The 21,815-nt window shown below is 45.7% G+C and overlaps 1 protein-coding gene across 3 annotated transcripts in view; it reads right to left on the minus strand.

The window, feature by feature from the left end:
• Nucleotides 1-21,815, minus strand: part of MAD1L1 (mitotic arrest deficient 1 like 1) — a 1,860,878-nt gene that overhangs the window by 1,709,075 nt on the left and 129,988 nt on the right. For all 3 annotated transcript variants that reach the window (XM_069209930.1, XM_069209931.1, XM_069209929.1), the window contains one exon: nt 11,741-11,802. In XM_069209930.1, coding sequence (XP_069066031.1) covers nt 11,741-11,802 — 62 coding nt within the window. The remainder of the gene's footprint in view (nt 1-11,740; nt 11,803-21,815) is intronic.

Genomic DNA, 21,815 nt, shown 5'->3' on the forward strand with positions numbered 1-21,815 from the left:
ACAAGCGTTAAGCAATGTGTGGGCTTTAGACCCACTGTAAGTGCTTGGTAAGTCAACAGTAGGTCTAACACACCAAGGTTGCTTGCACTGTCTGGTAGGCGAAACTTAACAATGGGAGAAAAAAGAAAAAAAACAGTCATGGTACTCCCTGGTACTGACTCTAATTTATATGCAGACGTGCTCTTGTGAGTGAGCAGAGTCATTCACAGTGAAGTTAGCCAATGGCTGAAGTGGGCTGAAGTGCTGTATAATGTATTGGCCGGAACAAAAATGCAAATGACACAAAAAAGAGACCAACAGATGACGAGGACTGGCTGAAAGCCCTTATAAGTATATTATTTGTGTAGTTGTTTTGCCAAAAATAAAAGGTCTAGGCTAACAATAGACCTAGAAAAGTGTGTTACGCTGACAAAGAATAGCACTTGTTCAAACAGCTGCTCATGTATGATAGAAACAAATAACTGGCCAGTCCTTCAAAAGAAACGCACATGCATTAATAGCTGCTCTCATCTTGTGGGCCCAATTCACGGGACTGGGCTGCTAATAGTAACTAATCTACCTCCATGGGAATTGTGGAATAGATTTTCAACTTTTTGGGGATCCACACAGAACCAAATACACTTATGAGTCAGATTTATGGAACTCCCATTACTGGACATGAGTTATCCCTGTTGATTTTCCAGCCGAGGAAAGTCTGCATGGGGAAATCACATAGAATTGTTCTTAGGGACAAACGTATTTTATTAATTCTCAATGAAATAAATCGTTTTCCTCGTGGAGAAACCCCACGCTTAACTCCTATATTACTATAAAGGTAATTCCCCTTCCATTTGCCACCAGAGAAAGTGATTTACTGTTACTTTTAATATGAGTAATTCTGCATTAGCAGCGGAGGGTGGGCTAATTGGTAAAATGTTTTTGAATTCAAACACGTCTTTAATTGTTTACTTCAATTAGCGCGCCACCCCCCCCCCCCACACACAAATAACCTTTTAGCAGCTCAAATCAAATTTACAATACAACAGTGCTTAATTTGTGTAAAAAAAAAAAAAGTGCCCGTGCCTAAAGCCCTGCACTTACGCACGGGGCTGCTACAATTAAATGTGCGAACACGGAATACTGAGGCAGCGTAATCCTGAAGCCATCTCTGGCCTCTTTAATCCATTTACAGCCACTCCCTGCCCCCTTCAGCTCACTCTTGCAGCTTCCTGCGTTTCCTCTTTTCAACGCCTTTTTGTTTTTCTCTTCCTACGACTTTCTCATACGTGTCTTTTTCTCGCACTAAAGCTTGAGGCAGAAAAATAAGTGCCGGTGTGCCGCACCGGAAACAACGCGCACAAATTAAGAACTGCAATACAGTAACATTTGCCATGTTGGCAGACGCTCTAGCGTTCGGAGGTCCACGGTACCGAATTCGGGGTATCGGGGTGAGGAGTTCTGAAGCACGCACACAGAGGTGCAAAAACGGTGAGGATCGGGCCCTCGTGCCCAAATGAAGCAGGGCCCTCAATGTAATACGAATTAAGTTGAAGTCGTACTGTATAAAAGTACTTTTCTGCATTTTTATAAATTGTGTTTTGCAATGATTGCATTTCGGGTTTTTTTTGCGATGTTGTGGGTTTCTTCTTTGACATCACTGTATCGGAAATATCGCCTAAAGTGAAAAAGCCTATAACTCGACAGTCCCAATAAAAAATTCAAATTTAATTGAATCTCATATTTACCGTTGTGAGTGTCTTATCGTCCACTATAGTACAACTTTATCCATGCTATTGTCATGTGGCTGAAAACAAGGGTATAAAAACAGGCCCCGCAAGAGGAGTTAACAGAGGAGTACTTATGTCAGACTCCTGCTAAACATACGATGCCTGATACATCACTATGTAAAGAAAAGTCCATGCACCCAAAGCTCGGCCATTCACTCAACAAAATGTGTCCATTGGTTGGAGAATTTAAACAGCTGTTTTAATTGATCCCCTTGGCCTAAAACTTTTCCTAAAAACGATTAGCAAAGGTGAAGCCCAGGACAGGATATACCTGCCCTCCTCAGATGGGACACTTTTCAGCTGTCCCTGTGCACCCTACGTCAGAGCGGTCAGAGTAATTTGAAGGGATGACAATCAGTCTCCAAGGCAGTGGTCTCCAAACTTTGTAATGCCACCCCTGCCTCCCACCCGGTTTAAAAATAAAAATCATTTGGCCCCCTCAGAATTGTTCACTATTATTTTATAAAGATGGCGATGTTTAAATATGTCCAGACCTATTTCATTGCAGTCAAGTACTGTTTACAGTTTAAAAATGCAATAACATGATTCTGCTTAAAACAAAGCCCTGTTATCTGTATAATGCTTCTTTTGGCCAAAGACCCCCCCCCGCCCAGTTTGAAGACCTCCACTCTAAGGTGTGGGACTCCCGAATTAAGCTTACCACGACAGCAGATAAGGAAAGAAAACGCGCACACAACACGTGAACTGACCCCCAACTAAATACTTCTGGCACTGACAACTGGCATGGTCCCTTGGCTGTCGTACATCGATTCCACATTTCCTTCTGCTATATACATAGCGCTGCTACCCCTAGCCCTTAAGGCGCGCGCGCTGGAGATCACAACAATACACTGCATGCGACATAATAAGACACCTGGGACACCAATTGTGGGTATAATATGTCGCAAGTTTATTGATTACACAAGTTGGGTTAGCTTACGGGCGATCCCGGTGTCGGAGATGAGTTTGTTAAAGCTGGCCGACACCCATCCTGAGAAAGCTAGAGCTGTTCTGTCTGGTGTTCTTTGCACCAGCGTATTTAGAATCTTACAGCTCTTTCTTTTATCGTGGTTTACCACTTTCCTCTTATATTTATTTGTCATGCTCCTGACAAGTCAGAGCGAGACCCAGGCCAGTCTCCACAGTTGCTCAGGATTCCAACTGTCCCTTGCGGGATTAAGGAGCGCCGTCGCGTCATCCCAGGCCCCGCCGTAAAGGCTCCCAGCGGCCTGAGGAGTTGCTTTAGCCTCCAGGAATAACCCTCTGGAGGTATTTTAATCATTTTAACGCTTTAGGATCGCCCAGTAACTCCGCCAAGCCTTGGGAATGGCACCTCGCGATAACCGAGGCCTCCCCCACCTGTGCTCGTCTTCTACTCTACGTACACCCTGCCCTTACTAGCGCGTCCCTAACATTCAGCAGGAAGATATCTGTGCCTGCGTCAGACAATAGTACCCCGTCTGGCGCAAAATTGCCACTCCGGTGTCTACTCAGCAGGGTATGTCTGATAAAGCCAAAACCTTGTTGTTTCGCAATTTTTTGCAGGGACCTGTTGATTCTGCGCCTGGACATTTCAATGGCGGCCCATGACCTGGCTCCCTGCCACACCCCCCGTGGGAGAATCTCTGACCAAATTATCTCGCCATCCTCCATCAGGGTGGCAAGCCTGGTGATGCCCTGCCTCATCGCCTGTAACAGTGGGCCCCTCCCACAAGTAGTTAGGTCGTTACCCCCCAAGTGGATCAAGAGAATGTCGGGCTTAAACCCTCTCATCCCCACCAGTCTGCTAACTATGTTCCAGCATGGCCCATCTCATTCCTGGGCACCCCATCCAGGAGAGTTCGACGTTACTGAAACTGCGGTTCCAGCCTTTTTCCTTGGCCCGTTGTTCCGCTCTGGCCACTAGGGAGCGGCCCATCACCCATACCGTCTTAGCCCCTAGATGAACGAGAAGGTAACTATTACGACACACTTTATTGACATTTGCGACAGCCATATATACACTTGTGGCAAACATTGTTACAATACAGACATTGCAATTCTCCCCGAAGCAGCGCCCTTTTTCCCCTCTTGAGTAAATGACGGCCTCCGAGCTCTCGTTGTCCCAACAAACTGCCCGTATTGGGTGAAAAGGAAGGGGGGGGGGGGGGGGGTGTGGTTAGGACCGAATGTAGAGTTTATATATGTCCGACTGCCACCTCCCAATCTGCTTAATTGCCCCCGCCTGCAGCCCCTCGTCAAAGGCCGTAGAGGCCGCACCGATTCTGAAGGAATGGGTTGACCACTTGCGCCCCTGGTACCCTGCCTCTGTGATTGCCCACTTCAGGACCCTACTGTATTGAAACTGTGTGAGTGGTAGGCCGTCCTGGTGAAGCAATAAGTAACCTGGTTGTGTGGGGCGGCACGCTGCGTACCTCCTGAGCAGTTCCACAGGGCAACACTTGGGGTCCCCAAAACTTCTCAAACGCACCACCACACCTATCCCTTTCTGGTCGGTTTTGGAGCGCCGCCCTCTGAGTTCAACCATGTCGTGCCCCATTTTTAAGTCGCCCCATTTAAGTGCCCTGTAGGATGTGTCGCTCTTCGCATTGGCCACTAACTCTGAAGACCTAAATGCTCCGAAAAAGGCTAGGGAAAAGGTGACGGCGAATAATAGCTCTTCATACTGTGAGTTACAAATAACTGTGACCGCCCCCACCAGTCCCTTTAGCATGTCCAGATCAATGGGCGCCCTCTGGTCAGGTTGCTTTTCTTCTTCCCTCGCCCAACCTTTCAGTGCTGCCCTCAAGGGGAAGCCCGAGGTTGGGTCTCCTTCCCCTCTTAATTTTGTAAAATGGGCGATTGCCGCCAGGTGCCTTGAAACCCACGCGTGTGACTTGCCATTGTCTTTCACCCACAGCACAAAGCGGTGTACTTTTGCGGCCGTTGGGTTGCCCTCCCTAGACCCCCAGGCACTCGTCAGTGGCGTAAACTTGTTGAAACATGACTTGTATCTGGCTCGGGTGGTTGGTGCCAGGGAACTCCCCCAGGGCCCCTATCCTTTGTTCCACTGAACCAATCGCCACCATTCCACCTTGAACGGCGTCATCTCTTCCATCGCATGGCGCCCGGAATTTCGTCCACTGAAAACGAGAAAGAGCGCCAGCGGCCACATTCTTCACCCCTTGCACATGCCGCGCACGAAACAGTCCTACCAACACGGGGCACTTCCCTGACTGGCAATTGATGGCCTGGACCACGGCCATGTTGTCTGACCAGAACATAATCCTCTTGTCAGCTAGCACCTGTGGCCATAGATGGAGAGATAGAACAATTGGGAACATCTCTAATACTGTGATGTTTTTGGTGAGCCTGTGCCTACTCCATGCATTGGGCCATTTTTCCGCACACCACTGACGGTCCAGTATGGCACCGAAGCCCTCTCTTGCCGAAGCATCGGTGAAGAGCTGGAGCTGCTGACTGGTGCACCATGAAGTGCGCCATAACAGTGTTCCATTGAATTCCCCCAGGAATGACTGCCACATGCGCAGATCCTCCTTCAGGCCCGCACTCAGGCAGACCAAGTGGTGGGATTTGTTAACCTTCGCGGTTGCCCTTGCTACTCGCCTGGCAAAGATTCTGCGTGCCGGTATAATCTTTGCTGCAAAGTTTAGCCTGCCCAGTAGGCTCTGTATCGTGGCTAGTGTTGCTTTGTCCTTGCTCAGCACCTGCCGAATGTCGGCCTGTAGAGCTGTGACCTTGTCCCCCGGCAATCGGCAAATCCCGTTCGTGGAGTCAATCTCAATACCCAGGAATGTCAAACATTCCGTCGGTCCCTGGGTCTTTTCCGGTGCCAGCGGCACCCCCAGCGCCTGACTCAGGTGCTCAAAGGCATTGAGGGTAGCCCTAAACTCGTCCGATCCTGCCTTCCCTATGAAGAGGAAGTCATCTAGGTAGTGGAGTGAACTCCCCGGGGGTTTTTGTTCTTTTAGCGCCCACTCCAGGAAGCATGCAAATGATTCAAACAAGGAACATGACCGCACAGCCCATAGGCATGCACTTGTCGTAAAAGTATTGACCAGCCCACTGCATCCCCAGGAGGTGGAAGCTACTCGGGTGGACTGGGAGGAGGCGGAATGCAGACTCAATGTCAGCCTTTGCCATGAGCGCACCTATCCCTGCTGCGTGAACCAGGTCAATTGCCTCGTCAAAAGAGGCGTAACCAACGGAGCACGATCCCTCCTCCAAGTAGTCGTTCACCGACGCCCCTTTGGGGTAGGAGAGATGGTGGATCATTCTATATTTGCCTTGTTCCTTCTTTGGCACGATCCCCAGGGGTGACACAATGGAGTTTGGAAGGGGTGGCCGGGAGAAGGGGACGGCCACCCTCCCCAATTGAAGCTCCATCTCCAGCTTCTCCTGTACTATTCCTGGGGCTTCCTTGGCTGACCGTAAGTTGTTGGCTTCCCTGGTGACTGACGGGCCGGAGTATGGGATCCTAAAACCCTCACTAAAACCTCTGAACAACATCTCCCGCTCAACTGGTCTAGGGTAATCTTTGAGAATGTAGGCCAAGGTGCTAAATGATATGGGAGACGGTGCTATAGTGTTGTGTTGCGACTCCGGACCGTTAGGGCTGTTTGGAAACGGTATTGGCACCCGTTGGCTTGTCTGTCCTGTTCCCTTTGTTGCAGTTGGCTGCCAGCCGGCGCACTTGGAACAGTTGTGGGTGAATTTGCAACCGGCGCCCCATGAGCATGCCCCGTTGTTGTACAGCCTGCATGAGTTGTTGTTGAACCTATACTGCAAAGCCCCTCTCCCCCCCTGCGGGGGCTTCCCTCAAAAGGGGGGCCTAAACTGCTGTTTAAAATAGAATGGCCTTGCCTGTTTGTGCTTTGCGAAAACAGAGTCGCTGCTTGCTGGCCTGCTGCCGTTACCCATGTATTGCACCCAGAGTTCAATTTCACGGCAGTCCCACGCCATCTCTGGTGCCTGTTCCATTTTTTGCCTGAACTCTCGGTCGTAGTTCAGCCACCCTGTGCCCCCATTACGGGTATATTCCTCATATATGACCTGGTTGTATTTGCATAGAGCCGGCCCTTGCTCAGGGAATTTATCCATGATCACCGTGGACAGCATCGCAAATGCCTCCAGCCAGTTGTCAATTGACTCCTCTGGCTTAACCTTCCTCTTCCATTTGTGCTTGTCTACCTCCTTGCTGGGTACTGTTATGTCTGCGCCCTCCTTGGCAAATGTGAGCAGCGAGAAAATGTCAATGAATTCCCTCTTCCATATTCGCTCCCTAGCTTCCAAAGGGACCCTCCACGCCAGGGAAGACCTCCCTGACAGCAAGGGGGGATCAGGCCTGACGCTGTTTGCTCTATCGCTCCCGCCTGCTGTGGTATTTAGTGAGACCCCGTCTGCTACCCCATCCCACAGCGCGGAAGCCTCGTCCTGCGCCGTTGGCGGCGAATTGGTGTCCTGCCCCCACACCTGTCCCGCGTCTGCTCGCCTGTTGCTAGCACCCGGCTCGTCCGCGCCCAAACCAGCTAGTGCCTTCGCTGAGGCCATAAAGCTGTGCATTGCCTCCATCATCTTACCCAGTCCCACCTGCTGCCCCTGCCCTGATGCCCCTATGGTGGGTCTGCAGGCCACATTCCTAGCGGGTTGGCTGGTCTGTTCTTCAGCAATAGGCGTGCTTGCCCCTGGCGCCACCCCCCCAGCCGCAAGGGGATCCCCCCCCCCCCCCCCCCCCCCTCCGGCCGCCTCTTGCTCCTTATTGTCTTTCCCGGGTCCTCTTGGCCCGCTGTCCGGCTGGGGAGTAGCGAGGTCCTCCGGTAGCTCGATGTCCGCCGTGTCCTTTGTGGCTCTTTTCAGTTTGCTCCCAGCTGCGGCCCTTGCCGGCAACTTCCGTTTGGCAGGCGCAGCTCCCCTCTCGTCGCTTAGGAGACAGAGGCCTGAGGCCGAAGGCTGCACCTCATTCGTGCTTGTCAGGCCAGGAGTTCCTGACTGCTGAACTCCTTGTGCCGCCACCATCATCTTTGCCCATTCAAGGCCTTTCGCTTGACCCATGGCCATGAACCTCGTCCAGATATCTGCCTCCTCTTGGTTCTCTTCGGGGGAAAAGAGTGTAGGCGAACCGTGGTCCTCCATCGTCCCTTAGTGCGTGCCGGTGAGTGATCTTAGGTCTGTAATTGAGAGAAGACAGCCTTAATAACGCATCCCTGGCGATGCCTCGCCCTATATTTACTCGCCCGGTATTGCTGTGCTGCGCCCTCCTCTCACTTTTTTTTTTTTTTTTTTTTGCTCACCCATGGCCCTCCCGCACCCGTCCTGTGCTGCTGCTGCGCCTGTTGGCCCTCTTGCCTGCCCCTTACCTGTTCAGGTGGCAAATAAACCTATTTCTCGATGCGCCGCAACCGGCCCATTACCCTGGGAAACCTCGTTTGGGACCCTGTCTGGCTCCGACACGCTGTCGTTCGCTTGGCCCCCCCCTTTTGCGCATCCGCCCTGGTACCCCTTCCCGTCTTACCGTGTACCTTAATTCACTTTAGTGCCCTAGTGCCTGTGCCTCGCGGTTGCCCTATGAGACCCCGCGGGGAGCTTAGTAGTTCATTAGCCACCTGAAAGTAAAGACAAACAAGCACCAAGCATCACAGTAATACCGCCACCCTTCGCTATATAATCACTCTTATGACAGTTTTATCATTAGTAATATCATAAAATATATACACATTTAAAAAAAAAAAAAAATTATTAGCCAAGTACGCCCCACCCCACACATAATCCGTAATAAACAGACACATTTTAATATATCTCGTATTATCACAGTTCTCCTTATAATTGTCATCATTATTATTGTGTTTTTTTTTTTTTTTTTTGCGTATCGTATCTTTAAATGATCAGAAATGCGCATGTGCGTATACATGGGGGCTGGCTGTTTAAGATCCATATAATCATGCCTTAATAGAGTGATTTAAATGAAGCCTCCACGTACCTGGGTGTCTTACCAACGAGAATAAACAAGCCATGAATATGCGTGTTCGCGTACCATAAATGTATTCCTGTATTTTGGCTGCAAGACCTCTGCGCGGCGTTGCTCACTTTTTTTTTTTTTTTTTTTTTGGGACGTCTGCGCGCAGCCGCTCTCTCCTTCGTCTCATCCATTTTTTTTTCATTTTTTTTTTAAACCTCTGCGCGCAGACGATCCAACCCCCTTCCTCTATTTTTTTTTTATTTATTTTTTTTTAATTATGGCGCGTTGGGTGAACGGTGCGCCCCGTGCCTCCCCCGCGACTAATGTCCGATCCGGGGTGCGGGGACGGCGACCAGCCCCGACAGCCGGAGGAGCACAGCGGGCACGCGGTACGCCGCGCCGCCCCCCCCCCCCCCAGGCAAAGAGTGCGACGCGGGCAGTGCAGCCCCGTGCTTCATACCCGTCGTCTCACGTGAGGCGCGGCGAAGCGCCACAAACAAGGTGCCCCGCAGCCAGAGGAGCCCAGCGGCCACGTGGCACGCCGCGCCGCCCCCCCACGCAAAGAATGCGACGCGGGCAATGCAGCCCCATGCTGCATACCCGTCGTCGTAAGTGTGGCGCGGCGAAGCGCCACAAACAGGCGCCCCGCAGCCGGCGGAGCACAGCAGCCACGCGGCACGGTCAGGTTGCCGGCCGCAGCGTTTATGCGTCCTGTCCCCCCTCCCCCCCACCTAATGGACTAACCTCTGTCTGCTGAAACCCTGCGTCTCGCTGCCCGTCCTCCAGCTGCTGTCCGGCAAAACACTGTGTGTCTAAGAGGCCCCAGCCCCCCAGGGTCACCCCTTTTGAGACCTCCCGGCCTCACTCCTCCCTGCCGACACCTCGGGGGCCATAAACCAGGGTGGACCACCCTCCCTAGCTATGGTGGCCCCTTACGACCATCCGCCTTCCTGGCAGGGGAGCGACGCTAATGTGCTGTCCCCTTTATTGTCGCACTTTGTGCGACGTGGCCAGCTGCATTTCACAGCTTCAGTACGTTAACCGGATGAACCCGGGTCTCCGGCAGGACACGGCTATAACAAAGACAGAAGAAAAGCTGTGTTTGAGTCCATCACATGGTGAGGTGCGTGCGACCTCTGCTTTGCAGCTCTGCGTCATGTGAAAGGCCAGCGCTCTGCGCATTGGCGCTCTGTGCTGCAAGATGGCGAAGAGAAAGGCGGGAAGCGCGGGAGGAGGCCCACGGGGGACACCAGCAACCAAGATTCATATGCGAGGGCGGGAAATACAGTAAATGGTTTGACTGAATGGTCAAGAGAACCAAATGATGGCTATAACATAAGTAACGTTATTCATGCATTCTCCCTACACGAGACTCTAGCGCCCAACAGATGGCAATGCACAAAACAGCTCTAAGCGCTCACCGCCATTCAACAGAGCAAGCAGAATGAATCCTCTCACATACATCTGGGACAGCAAAGAACTGCTGCAGAGGTGCCCGGCACACTGATGCCAAAACCACTGGCACCAAGACTCATCACAACGAGGCACGACAACGCAATAGAGACAATAACGCACAAATATACTTTAACACAATATTCAAGCATCATGCTGCTCTAAACAAATCAACCGGGGAGCACCGCGTAGGCGAATAGGTAACAGACGGTCACCGACAGAATGGACTCCTAGTCAAGGCCCTCTAGGCGCACACCTCCCACAATAAGCCCAGGCACTCCCGCTCAATGCACGGGCCGTGGATACTCGTCCTTCTAAATCTAACATCACCACTTGTGGTGACAGGCAATGGAGGCAAATGCACATACGGCGTATCCACAAAGGACACAGCTGTTGTAGGGAGACTACAATCCAACACCCTAAACCAGTCCTGATGCTGGCACACATTCCAGACATCCCAACGAGCTGTTACAAGGCTGCAATCCGGCTAGCCATACAATAGAACAATGATAATAACTTAACAGGAAATACGGAACCAGTCTGCATGAAAAGGGTGCACATGAGGCTTTGGGAAAGGTCTGCAATATGATCCTCAGGGAGGCGTTAAGGCCAAACAGTGGGAATGGAGAGAAGCTAGACGCAAGAGTATGTACATTATGAACACATCACACGGCAGAACATATGACAAGGTTAACACAAACAGTTAAAAAATAGCTCACCGCCACAAAAAGTTATCCTATTAAAAAATAACATAAAAACACAAGGCAAACACAGGAATGTTGCAAAAAGATCACATCTGGAGATGCATCTGTGCAGCTGATTGTGTGTGATGGGAGCTGCCATAGTATCTCCCAAAGGTTCTGCAAATGCATCCCCATCAGAAGCAGTTCAGATGAAGAGCTTGCCCACTGTATACTGTTCATGTAAAGTCCTCGCAGAGCCAGGTGCTTCGGGTGACGATGAAGCCATAGACAGTAAATATCTGTGTACACAGTCCCTGTTGTGTAATGGGTTTTAAAGTGTCTGTCTAAGAAAACACCAAATCTTATTGCTCAAATAAAGGCAAACAAGGCTGTTTAACATTTTTTTCTTTTACATGTATATAACAGTGAAATCCTTCAAAGCCTTGTAGATTAAGAGAAACGGGTAAAATGTGTAAGCACTCAAACAAAGCACTGTGATGTCGACACACATCAGTTAAGGCATTTGGCTACAGCCAGATAATGAGAAGAAAAAAACAATGATTCTAAAAAGGTAAGACCAAGACATGGCAGAATCTCTACACCCAAACCACCAAAGGAAATGCATCACTTTTTTGCACCTTATTCCTGATGTTAAACACAATAACACAGGTTGGAACTCAATGTGATGCACCTCTGCCAGTCGCTATGGCCTAGAATTTAGAACATTTCAACAAAAAGTGCGCATAGCAAACAACCTGAAAACAAACCCTTTGCTCAGCTGTTGATCTATCTAAAAGACTCTGACAGACAGCTCCCGGCAACTAAAGAATTGTAAGAAGTTCAACCTTAAGATAAAACAAACAAGATTAAATATTAACACCTACCGTATGCTTAGCCCTGTTATCTGCTCCATGTTCTCCCAGTTTTTCAGCTTCCCCAAAATTTTCTGGAAAAGAATAAAAGGCTATTACATTTAGATTTTGCTTATAAAATCTTCAGACACAGTGTTTGGTCCTCAATGTTAAGTTTTAAAGCAAGAATAATGAGATTTAAGAATATATGGCATCTCTAAAATATGGCCAGGTCCTTTGGAACCAGACCTCCATTTGGTTAATGTGAAAGATCAGACCCTCATCTGGCTCCTACCAGATGTCTATAGGATGTTTGAACACAAATTCCACATTTTCTAAAGACGATTAAGGTGGCAGAACTCTTCTCGAACAAACAGGGCACAAATAAAACCTGTAAGAGACACAAAACTGAGGATATTGGGCATAGGTGTTCGCCTGATAATTTAAAATATCAACAGGAAAAAAATCAAAAGCAACTCTGCTGTTCATCTGGGCCTAGCAAAGAGATGAGAAAACAGGCAAAGTTGGAGTGCAGCAGGGCTGGGGACAGCGGAGGACTGATGTTGCAGATGATGACGTGTTCTTCTATCCTTCCCATCCCTATATATTCGGTAGCTAATGAATGCCCAGCAAACATGTGCTATGTTCAAGAATGTGAGATGTGCAAAAACAGATGAGAATATCAAAGCTCAGAAAAGACCCCCGACCACGAAGACAGTGTAGAGGCAAACAACTGCCACGTAGGAAGAAAAGGGTGTATCGTATGGCACTAGGGGCTGGGTGTCTGATCAAATTGTGGCCCGAAAGAAAAACAAGAGGGTCTCAAGGGAAGACATTCTTGAACTGGACTTTATTAATAGCTAAAAGAGGACTGTAAAGCATGGAGCGGAGCGTGTGGCCAGGTGGGAAGTGTGGAGGTGGGGGTGGGGGGTGAAATCAGCCAGAGCTGCTGGAATTAGAAGACAGAAAAGGTAGAGCATGCCACCTCTACTACTGCAGTTCTTGATCGAACCGAGTAAGAAAGAAACGTTTTTCTACCTCTAATCAGCAAGCAAGTGGAGGGAGAAGTGGATGAGCCACAGAGGCCCAGGGTACACTATAAAATGAACCATACGCATAGGCAATGAGAGGCCACCGACTTAAGATTGAGTGTAAAAAAAAAAAAAAAAATGTGAACAGTAGACAATTAATGGCAAGCCTAACTTAAGGTGTAGGGTGGAGCGTGAGGTCCACGACTAGACCAGGCAAGCTCATCACTAGCTTACCTTCTCTATTTCCCTTAACAGTGTTATTTTTTGTGATTATTCTTATGCAACAGTTCACTATTTTAAAGCCTGAAAACCCAACGTCTTGAAAAACATTTGTCTCACTTTTGCGCACTGGTCCACCACGGCTTGCCCGACCGTCCGGACAACAATTATCCTCTGGTTGACACATTAGCCACCATTTTGGGCATTTAGTGCTCCAGTTCTTTTTCTTCATTAGAGGAGGCCTATTTATGCCGATGCTAGAGCAGGAAGGCTCATCCTTATTTTCCCTTTTTTATTTTCCTTAACAGTGTTATTTTATGTGATTATACTTGTGTGACAGTTTACTGCTTTTAAGCTTGAAAAACCAACATCTTTAAAAAAAAAAAAAAAAGTACCCACTACTATTCTCCTGTGCCTTGCGGCGCACCGCTTCTTGTTTTGCCTCAACTTTGCTCTCCGGTCCTCCACGGCTTGCCTGATTGTGCAGAGAGAGCAATTATCCTCTGCCCAACATCCTAGTTGACGTCAGCCGCCATTCTGGGCAGGTTAGTGCCTCCATTGTTTTTCTTCATTAGGGGAAGCCTATTTAGCCTGATACGAGCGCCGACAAGCCACTAGACCAGGCAAGCTCATCGCTATTTTATCTTATTTATTTCCCTTAACAATGATATTTTTTGTAATTATACTTGTGCGACAGTTTACCTCTTTTAAGTCTGAAAAACCAACCTATTAAAAATTACAACATTTTAAAAAACTTGCTCACTTGTGATCTCCTGTGCATTGTGTGGCACTGCTTTATTTTGCCTCACTTTCGCTCTCCAGTCCGCCACGTCTTGCCCAATTGTACGGAGAGAGCAATTATCCTCACCCCACCTTCCAGGTTGCTGCGTTAGCTGCAATTTTGGGCAGTCAGCGCTCCAAGTTGTTTTTCTTCATTGGGAGAAGCCTATTTAGCCGGATGAGAGTGTGGATGTGCGTTGCTGGGGTGCCAAAGGCAAGCATGTCTGTGCCCATCCACGGCCAGACTCCACCATACGCCAGAACTCCTGGCCGTTTTCCTCCAGAAGAGGCCTCACGGTTAACTTACTTTTAGACACAACTTTGGAGCCTAAGAAATTATGGTAAGACACTAAACTGCTCTCTATTACACATCAATAAGCTGTGTCAGAGAGAGGGACTGACCTGAGTATCATGCGAGCTCACAACTGTGATTGGTACTCCCTCACTTGGCATGCCTAACAAACCCTATGGTATATCAGAAAGGGGGCAATTAAAGAAGGAGAGTAGCTTCAAAGAAGACAAGTTTAGAGGGTTTCTGATTTTATTATGAGAACAGGAGGCTCCTATTATGCTATCTTTTCTTGCATTTATTTGAATACCAGCCAAGAAAAAACTACAACTCTCAGAATGCTTTAGTAAAGGAACAACAAAATGCTGTCAAAAAGAACAAACATCCAATGACCTGAAGACTATTGCATACAGGTCTTGACTGTGAGCAACAAGTCCTTTTCTTGCTGCTCGCAGTCAAGATAAGTACCCTACGACATATTATCTGTCTCATTACTTTAAATAATTTGGTTGCAAATTTATATATATATTTTGTAAAATGGGACTTACATTTACATATCTTCTTTTTCAATATGTATACTAAATTAATTTAAATACAAAAAAATGGAAACATTTTCTGATGATGAAAAAACACAAATGTTTAAACATAATCTGAATTATTTTATTAAGGATTCAGTGCAACAAGCTGTAAAAGCATCTATGACTAATACTTCCAAAACCTTTGAGGTCTCTATGAAATCACTGACCTATATTTTTTTCAAACACATTAATCCTAAAAAGGCCAAGAAACATATGGCAAGTGATATGATTACAATGATTCTCCTCAAACCCCAGCTGACGTTTCTAAAAGTTCAATTAAAATAAATTTTCCTATTAATGTAACCCACATACAAGATACAGATGATGACATGCGTGTTTCTGATGACAACACAGATAAGGATGATCCAGACATAATGATCTGGTCTGGGCCTGTGGAGAAAAGGCGAAAAACCTCTCTTAATAAATTGGGGAGAATCATCTAAAACTGATACACGTTTGGATTTCCTAGGTCAACTAATGTTTGATCCTTCGCCGATTCGTCACCCAAATTCCACTGAATGGTCCCCTTGCGAGCATGTATTACTTTATGTATCTAACAAATTGAGGCAACCTTTGGATAAATTAATCACGCAATAGACTTTGTTCAGAATGTCCTTGTCCTTCTCTGCCTCGCAATATGGCTGCCACACCAACTACTGATCCTAACATGCTCCTATTTGTTTTTTTTTTGTTTGTTTTTTACAAAGTTCAGAAAGAACCCTAAAAAAGGGTGGAGAGAGAGCCTGGACAAACTGTCAGGACAGACTATGGGATCTCACAGGTCCTCTTACTAGAATTTTAGACTTAGCGGAAGAAGCAAGAATAGAGGTCACCAAAATAGACCCTGTTACCTTGTCCAGAGGGTCCAGAGGGCAATATGTCTTTTAGGAAATGCAAATTCTGCCATGGCACAAGAGACACACAAAAGCTTATTATTGAAAATGTATTCAAAACTGAGAAATTTAGCCTCCAAAAAGATGGGTGAAGAAGCAAACCGTTTACTCTTTGGTGACACATTTATTAAAGAACTGAGTAAATATGTTGCTACTTTGCCTTCAATAGATAAGGCACAAACTTCTTTACAGAAGATTTTTCATAGTCGTGTTTTTAGCAGGGCTGCCAAAGTCAGGAGCCGCTTTGCTGGCCGCTATACCTCACGAGAAGCCATTACCCAAAACAAGGGCTCCATCAGATGGCAACAGGACTATAAACCACAATTTTATCCCCAAAGAACCAGAGGCTTCAGACAGCGTGGTTCCAGAAACAAAGGACTCCAGAACTCAGGTAAGTGTTCCATCTTTTGGCTATTCTCCAGTAGGGGGATGTACAAAACTGTTTCTCTCTACTTGGAAAATGATAACTGCAGATCCTTGTGTTTTTAAAAAAAAATACAGGGTTACTGTATAGACCTTTATGGAATTCTAACCCAGGACAAGATTACAGCACCCCTATCTTTTTGGACAGAACAGCAATATTTTCTCTCTCAAGAAATCCAAACACTTCTTCACAAACAAGCCAAAGAGGTTTCTTCCCCTCATCCAAAGGGTTTTATAAGTACAATTGTTTTAATCCAAAAAAAAAAAAAATACAAAAAGTTTAGTCCAGTCATAAATCCAAGGTCATTCAACAATTATGTAGTATATGATCATTCCAAAATGGAGACAATTCTTCATCTTAGAGACTTGTCATTGCAGGAGGATTGGTTGGTGCACCTGAATCTGCAGGATGCATATCTTTCAGTTCTGGTTCACCAATCATACAGGAAATTCCCTCAATTTCAGTGGAAAGACTTTTTACCAATCCCAAACCCTACCCTCTGGAATGTCTCCAGCTCCTTGGTGCTTCACCAAGGTGTTGAAACCAGTCATAACCTACATGAGAGCCCAATGTGTCAGATTATTAGCTTACCTAGACGATTTCCTTCTACATCAGAAGAAAACTTTACTAATGACACATTTAATGAACTTAACATCTCTCCTTCACGATTTGGGCTTTCTCATAAACAAAGACAAATCAGCACTAATTCCATCTCGGCAAATAGAATTTCTAGGTTTTGTAATGGATTCAGACAAAGTGATTCTTCAACTCCTAAAAAGAGAAGATTTCTCACATCAAGAAAGAAATAACACAAGTTTTGAGTCAATCCATTCTATCTCTCGGACTCTTAGCTCGAATTATAGGTCTACTGGCATCTTTAATTCATGAAATTTTTTCAGGTCCATTACATTATCGGGCATTACAGAGGCCCAAGATTTGTCATCTTCAAAAAGGTCTCACTTATGGAGACGTAATTCCTCTAGACCAAGATTTGCGTTCATAACTTCAGTGGTGGTGGGATCACCTAGAAGCGTGGAACGGAAAAGCAATCTTCTCTACAGCACCAGATCTTATCTTAGAATCTGATGGAAGTTGGATTAGTTGGGGTGCAAGATGAGGTCAGTTCTCGACTGACTGTGTATGGTCAAAAGAGGAGTCATTACTGCACATTAACTGTTTAGAGATGCCTCCAGGTTCCTTTACGATCCAAACTTTTGCCAAAAACAGAATAAGCTACTCCATTCTTCTACGAATGGACAACCTATCAGCTGTCCGTTATATAAATCACCTAGGAAGCACAAGATACAAACCGCAAACCGAGCTGGCCAGAAATTTCTGTGAAAGTTTTGTCTCCAGAAACCAATTTCAGTTCAAGCAGAATATCTTCCCGGGAAAACGATTACGACAGCAGACTGGTATTCCAGACATCTTCGAGATTCAAGCGGCTGGAATCTTCATCCATCAATATACAGAAAACCTTTTTCCAGATTCAGTCCCTTCTCAATAGATCCGTTTGATTCTCACTTGAATAACCAACTTCCCTCTTTTTACAGTTGGAGGCTCAATCCTCAAGTCTCAGCAATGGATGCTTTTCTCCAAGATTGGTCCACGCAAACAAATTATGCATTCCCTCCGTTCATAATGATATCCAGAGTCCTCGCTCAGATAAGGCGTCAGAAAGCAAAGGTTCTTCTAATCACTCCTTTCTGGCACAGGCCAATCCTGGTTCCCTTTGGTCCTGGAGTTGTCGATAGATTGACCTATTCTACTACCATTATTCCCATCCCTGCTCCACAATCCCCAGGGCCTATTACACAAGCTAATCATCAATAAATCAATTACTCACGCTGGTGGCATGGAAGGTTTCAGGTCTTCCTGGAGAACCCCAGGAATTTCGTCGGAATCTGTCCATTTCGTCCACAAACTTGGGTATCCAAGGCCTACAAATCAGCTTGGAAAGTGTGGGATAGCTGGTGCATGGACAGGGATGCAAATCCCTTTTCAGCAGATATAACTTTGACTGTAAACTTTCTAGCTTCACTAGCTTCAAGGGAAAGCTTATAGAACAGTCGGCAACCACGTCAAAACTGATGGAAAACCAGTGGGCCAACATCTACTGATAAATAGTCTTTTAAAAGGAGTAAGATTTTCAAAACCTCCTTTACCAAAATACAATTCAACGTGGGATGTAAATGTAATTCTGCAATATTATTTTTTTTAATCAACCTGGCGCATTTTTATTTTTAAAGCTTTTGTCTGCTAAATCGACTATGCTTTTATGTCTAATCTGTTTGAAATGTCTTTCAGATGTTAAAGCTTTGGATGTTACTTATGTGCAATATACTCCTGGTGTATTCTCTCAAGTTCGTAGGAGAACTAAAACCAATTTAATGTCTGTCTTTTATCCTTATTTTCCTGACCAACCAAAATTGTGTTGGAAGTTGTTTAAGAGAATACATTTCAAAGACTAAAGATTTGAGAAAGTTATCGGAACCACATCTCCTTACTTCTTTCAGAAACCCCCATTATCCAGTTTTTTCTCCCGCCTCAGCCTGTTGGGTTAAATGGGTTACGAGTCCATCTGGCATTAATATTTCAATTTTGGGGCCCATTCTACCAGGGGTGCTATGTCTCTAAGGCCTTCTGGGCTGGAGCGAGTCTAGATGACATTCTCAAATCTGCAGACTGGACAAATGTTTCTACTTTTAGAACTTTTTACTGTAAACCTGTTTCTCATGTAGCTAATACAATTGTGTCTATGATTTCAACTAAAATAATCTGAGCCTCCGGGTCTTGTGCTAAAATGGAGATTTTCTTGACTTTGTGAAAGAAAGTCTTGATTTTATTAAAGACACGGTGTCGAGTATTATCCCGTCCCATATATTTTAACCCCCCCTCTTTTTTTTCTTTTTCAGCAGCATCCACTAACCAAACAGCTTAAGAACAACCTACATTCACAGCAAATTCCGGAACATCCTCATTTTTCCTTTCTCAACTCTTTCTGCAAAAAAAGAACATACGACGGATACAGATTATTTACAACTATACCTTCAGACTCTACAGATTGTGAACTATTTCAAGAAGTTGTTTTCTCTATGTTTAGCTTTTCTCTATCGTTATGAATAATATACCATTGTTTCAATGTCCTTAACTGCTTGGCAAGAAATGAGGACTTGTTGCTCCCTGTCAAGATCTTTATGAGATAGTCTTCATGTCATTAGATGTTTGTTCTTTATGACAGCATTTTGTAGTTTTTACTAAAGCGTGCTGGAAGTTGTCGTTTTTTTCTCGGCTGCTGTTCAAATAAAGGCAAGAAAAGATAGCATAATACTCGCCTCCGTGTCTTTAATAAAATCAAGACTTTCTTTCACAAAGCTAGGAAAATTTCCATTAACGCTAGGTCATTAATCAGAAACAAAGCAGAATTTGCTGAATTTGTTGTGGCATACGACCCCGACTGTGTCCTAGATCCTAGTTACAGAAACCTGGGCTTGCGACTCATCTGGCCCAGACTTGGTAGATGTCATTCCTCCAGGGTATACGATACTCAGACATGATAGGGAAAACAAACTAGGACGAGGTCTTGCAATTATCCATAAAATAAAGTACCAATGCTTTATGGAACCAATAATGAGTTTGACTCCCTGTGAGGCTTTAGAAGTCACACTAAAAATCCAACACAAAATCTTTCTCTGGCATTCTAGTCTATAGATCACCAGGCCCTAGATTGGTCTTCACAGTAAAAAAAGATAATTTCACAATATTAAGTGATTTTTAATTTTTTATTTAGCAGAGGCCACATGCCAAGAAACTGTGTCATTTCTTGACATTGTCTTTTTTCGGTGCTTCCCAACTTGTCGATGCTGCTACACATAGTGCAGGGCATATACTAGATGTAATATTTTCTAATGGCTCTCTAATGCAACTGAGTGAAGTGCTCCTTCTTAGTTAGTCTGGCCACCATACATTTGGTTTCACACTTTTGGATGCCTATGCTCAAGGACTCAAGCAGTGCCAACAACAGAGCTGTGAAGCGATATTAGAAGGGATTCTCAGAGGACACTTTCTCTGCTGGCCTTAGAGCTAGCAACAGGTCTGACCCGGAGGATGTTGATCTAGCCGCAGTGGAGTTCTTATCCTCGCTAAGTTCTGCTTTGGACTTGGTTGCCCCTTTTAAGGCGAATCAGAGGCATAGGGAGATGCCTACGGCCCGTAGTTCTCAGACTGTCTCACAAGCATGTCGACTGCAAAAACAACTACGATGCCCAGAAAAACAAAATACACAAAGAGCCTCAATTAGGGTCTACAAATTAGCAGTCAGAGAGGAGAAATCAAACTTTTGAATCAATAAAATTAACACGGCCAACTTCACTAGAAAACTATGCAAAGTAGCAAACCTTATGTCCTCACCTAAAGATCCTAACAATCTGGATGGATCCCAGGAGTTCTGTGATAAAATGGCAAATCACTTTCAATCGAAGATTCTTGTCATCAATTCAGAATTTGATTCTCCCACTCATGGTGCACTGAATTAAAGTGGTCCTCGCCTCTTTCACACAAATATCAGAATATTAACTGAGCTCCACCTTGTCAACATCAAGTCAGGGGCCCGTCCTTCGAACCGTGTCCACCTAACGTTATCCAGCTAGTTGCTAGAACATTCGCTGCCTCTTTGACCTCAATCATGAATAGGGCAATTGGTGCAGGATTCTACTCATGTTTGTGTAAAGCAGCATCAGTTAGACCCTTGTTAATAAAAAAGAAAGAAGAAAAATAATTTAGATCCCAGCGATTATAAAACATTGTCTTATATCTCGGCTCACGGCACACACAAAACCTTTAGACAAACATCTGAATGTCCACCTCATGTCCTTTACTAAGGAACGGGAACTATTGGACTTCTCCCACTTTAGATTCAGTAGCAGCCATGGCAAGGAAACTGCCTTGGTCTCAGCCGTGGATAGCATTAGAGAATTAGTCAATTCGACTCAGGCTGTTGTACTGATCCTATTAGATCTGTCCGCAGCTTTTGATACCACCTCCCGACCCTACTCACAGACCGACGTCGACGTCTAGGTATAAAAGACTCAGCTTTAAAACTTATGAAATCTTTCATAACCGAGATATCTCAAATTGTAACCTATAATCAATTCAAATCCAGCTCTTTTGCCCTGCGGAGTACCTCAGGTATCATCCCTAAATCCAACAATGTTTAATCTATATGTATTCCCGCTGGCTAAACTGATCCGGTCACTTGCCTTACAAGCACTCGCATAAGCAGATGACACATAGATAGTTGTGTCTACCACAGAGAATGGACATTCTATAGCTTTCAACTTCAACAGCTGCATGAAGGCAGTTGCTGACTGGATGAGGGCAAATTGTCTAAAATTAAACGCAGACAAGACGGAAGTCATCATCTTTGGAGGCCAACCCTCTATTTGGAATAGTAACTGTTGGCCAGATATGTTGAGCATACTGCCTGCACTCACCGATTTGGCAAACAATTTGGATGTTGTTGTGGATCAACATTTTGCTTTTGACTTGCAGGTTAACAGAACCGTATCTACATGCTATAACATCAAGAGGATTCTCTGTAAAGTTTTCCTTACATCCTGGTGTCAGCGCACCAAAGATTTTGTATTTGGACAGATTTCCTCACAACTTGATTACTGTAATGCGCTTTACGTAAATGTCAATTAGTCTTCAATGAACAAGCTCCAAACTGTCCAGAATGCAGTAGCGAGGCCAAATCTTAGTTTTTACAGATTTCAGGTAATTTCAGCGTAACTAACGAGCTTCATTGGATCCTAGTGAAAAGACGCATGGCGTGTAAGGCCTTGTGCATTGCACACAAGGCCTTACATATCTCAGGGCCTAAAGCAATCAGAGCA

Source organism: Pleurodeles waltl, chromosome 10, assembly GCF_031143425.1.
Source record: "Pleurodeles waltl isolate 20211129_DDA chromosome 10, aPleWal1.hap1.20221129, whole genome shotgun sequence".
Lineage (NCBI taxonomy): Eukaryota > Metazoa > Chordata > Amphibia > Caudata > Salamandridae > Pleurodeles > Pleurodeles waltl.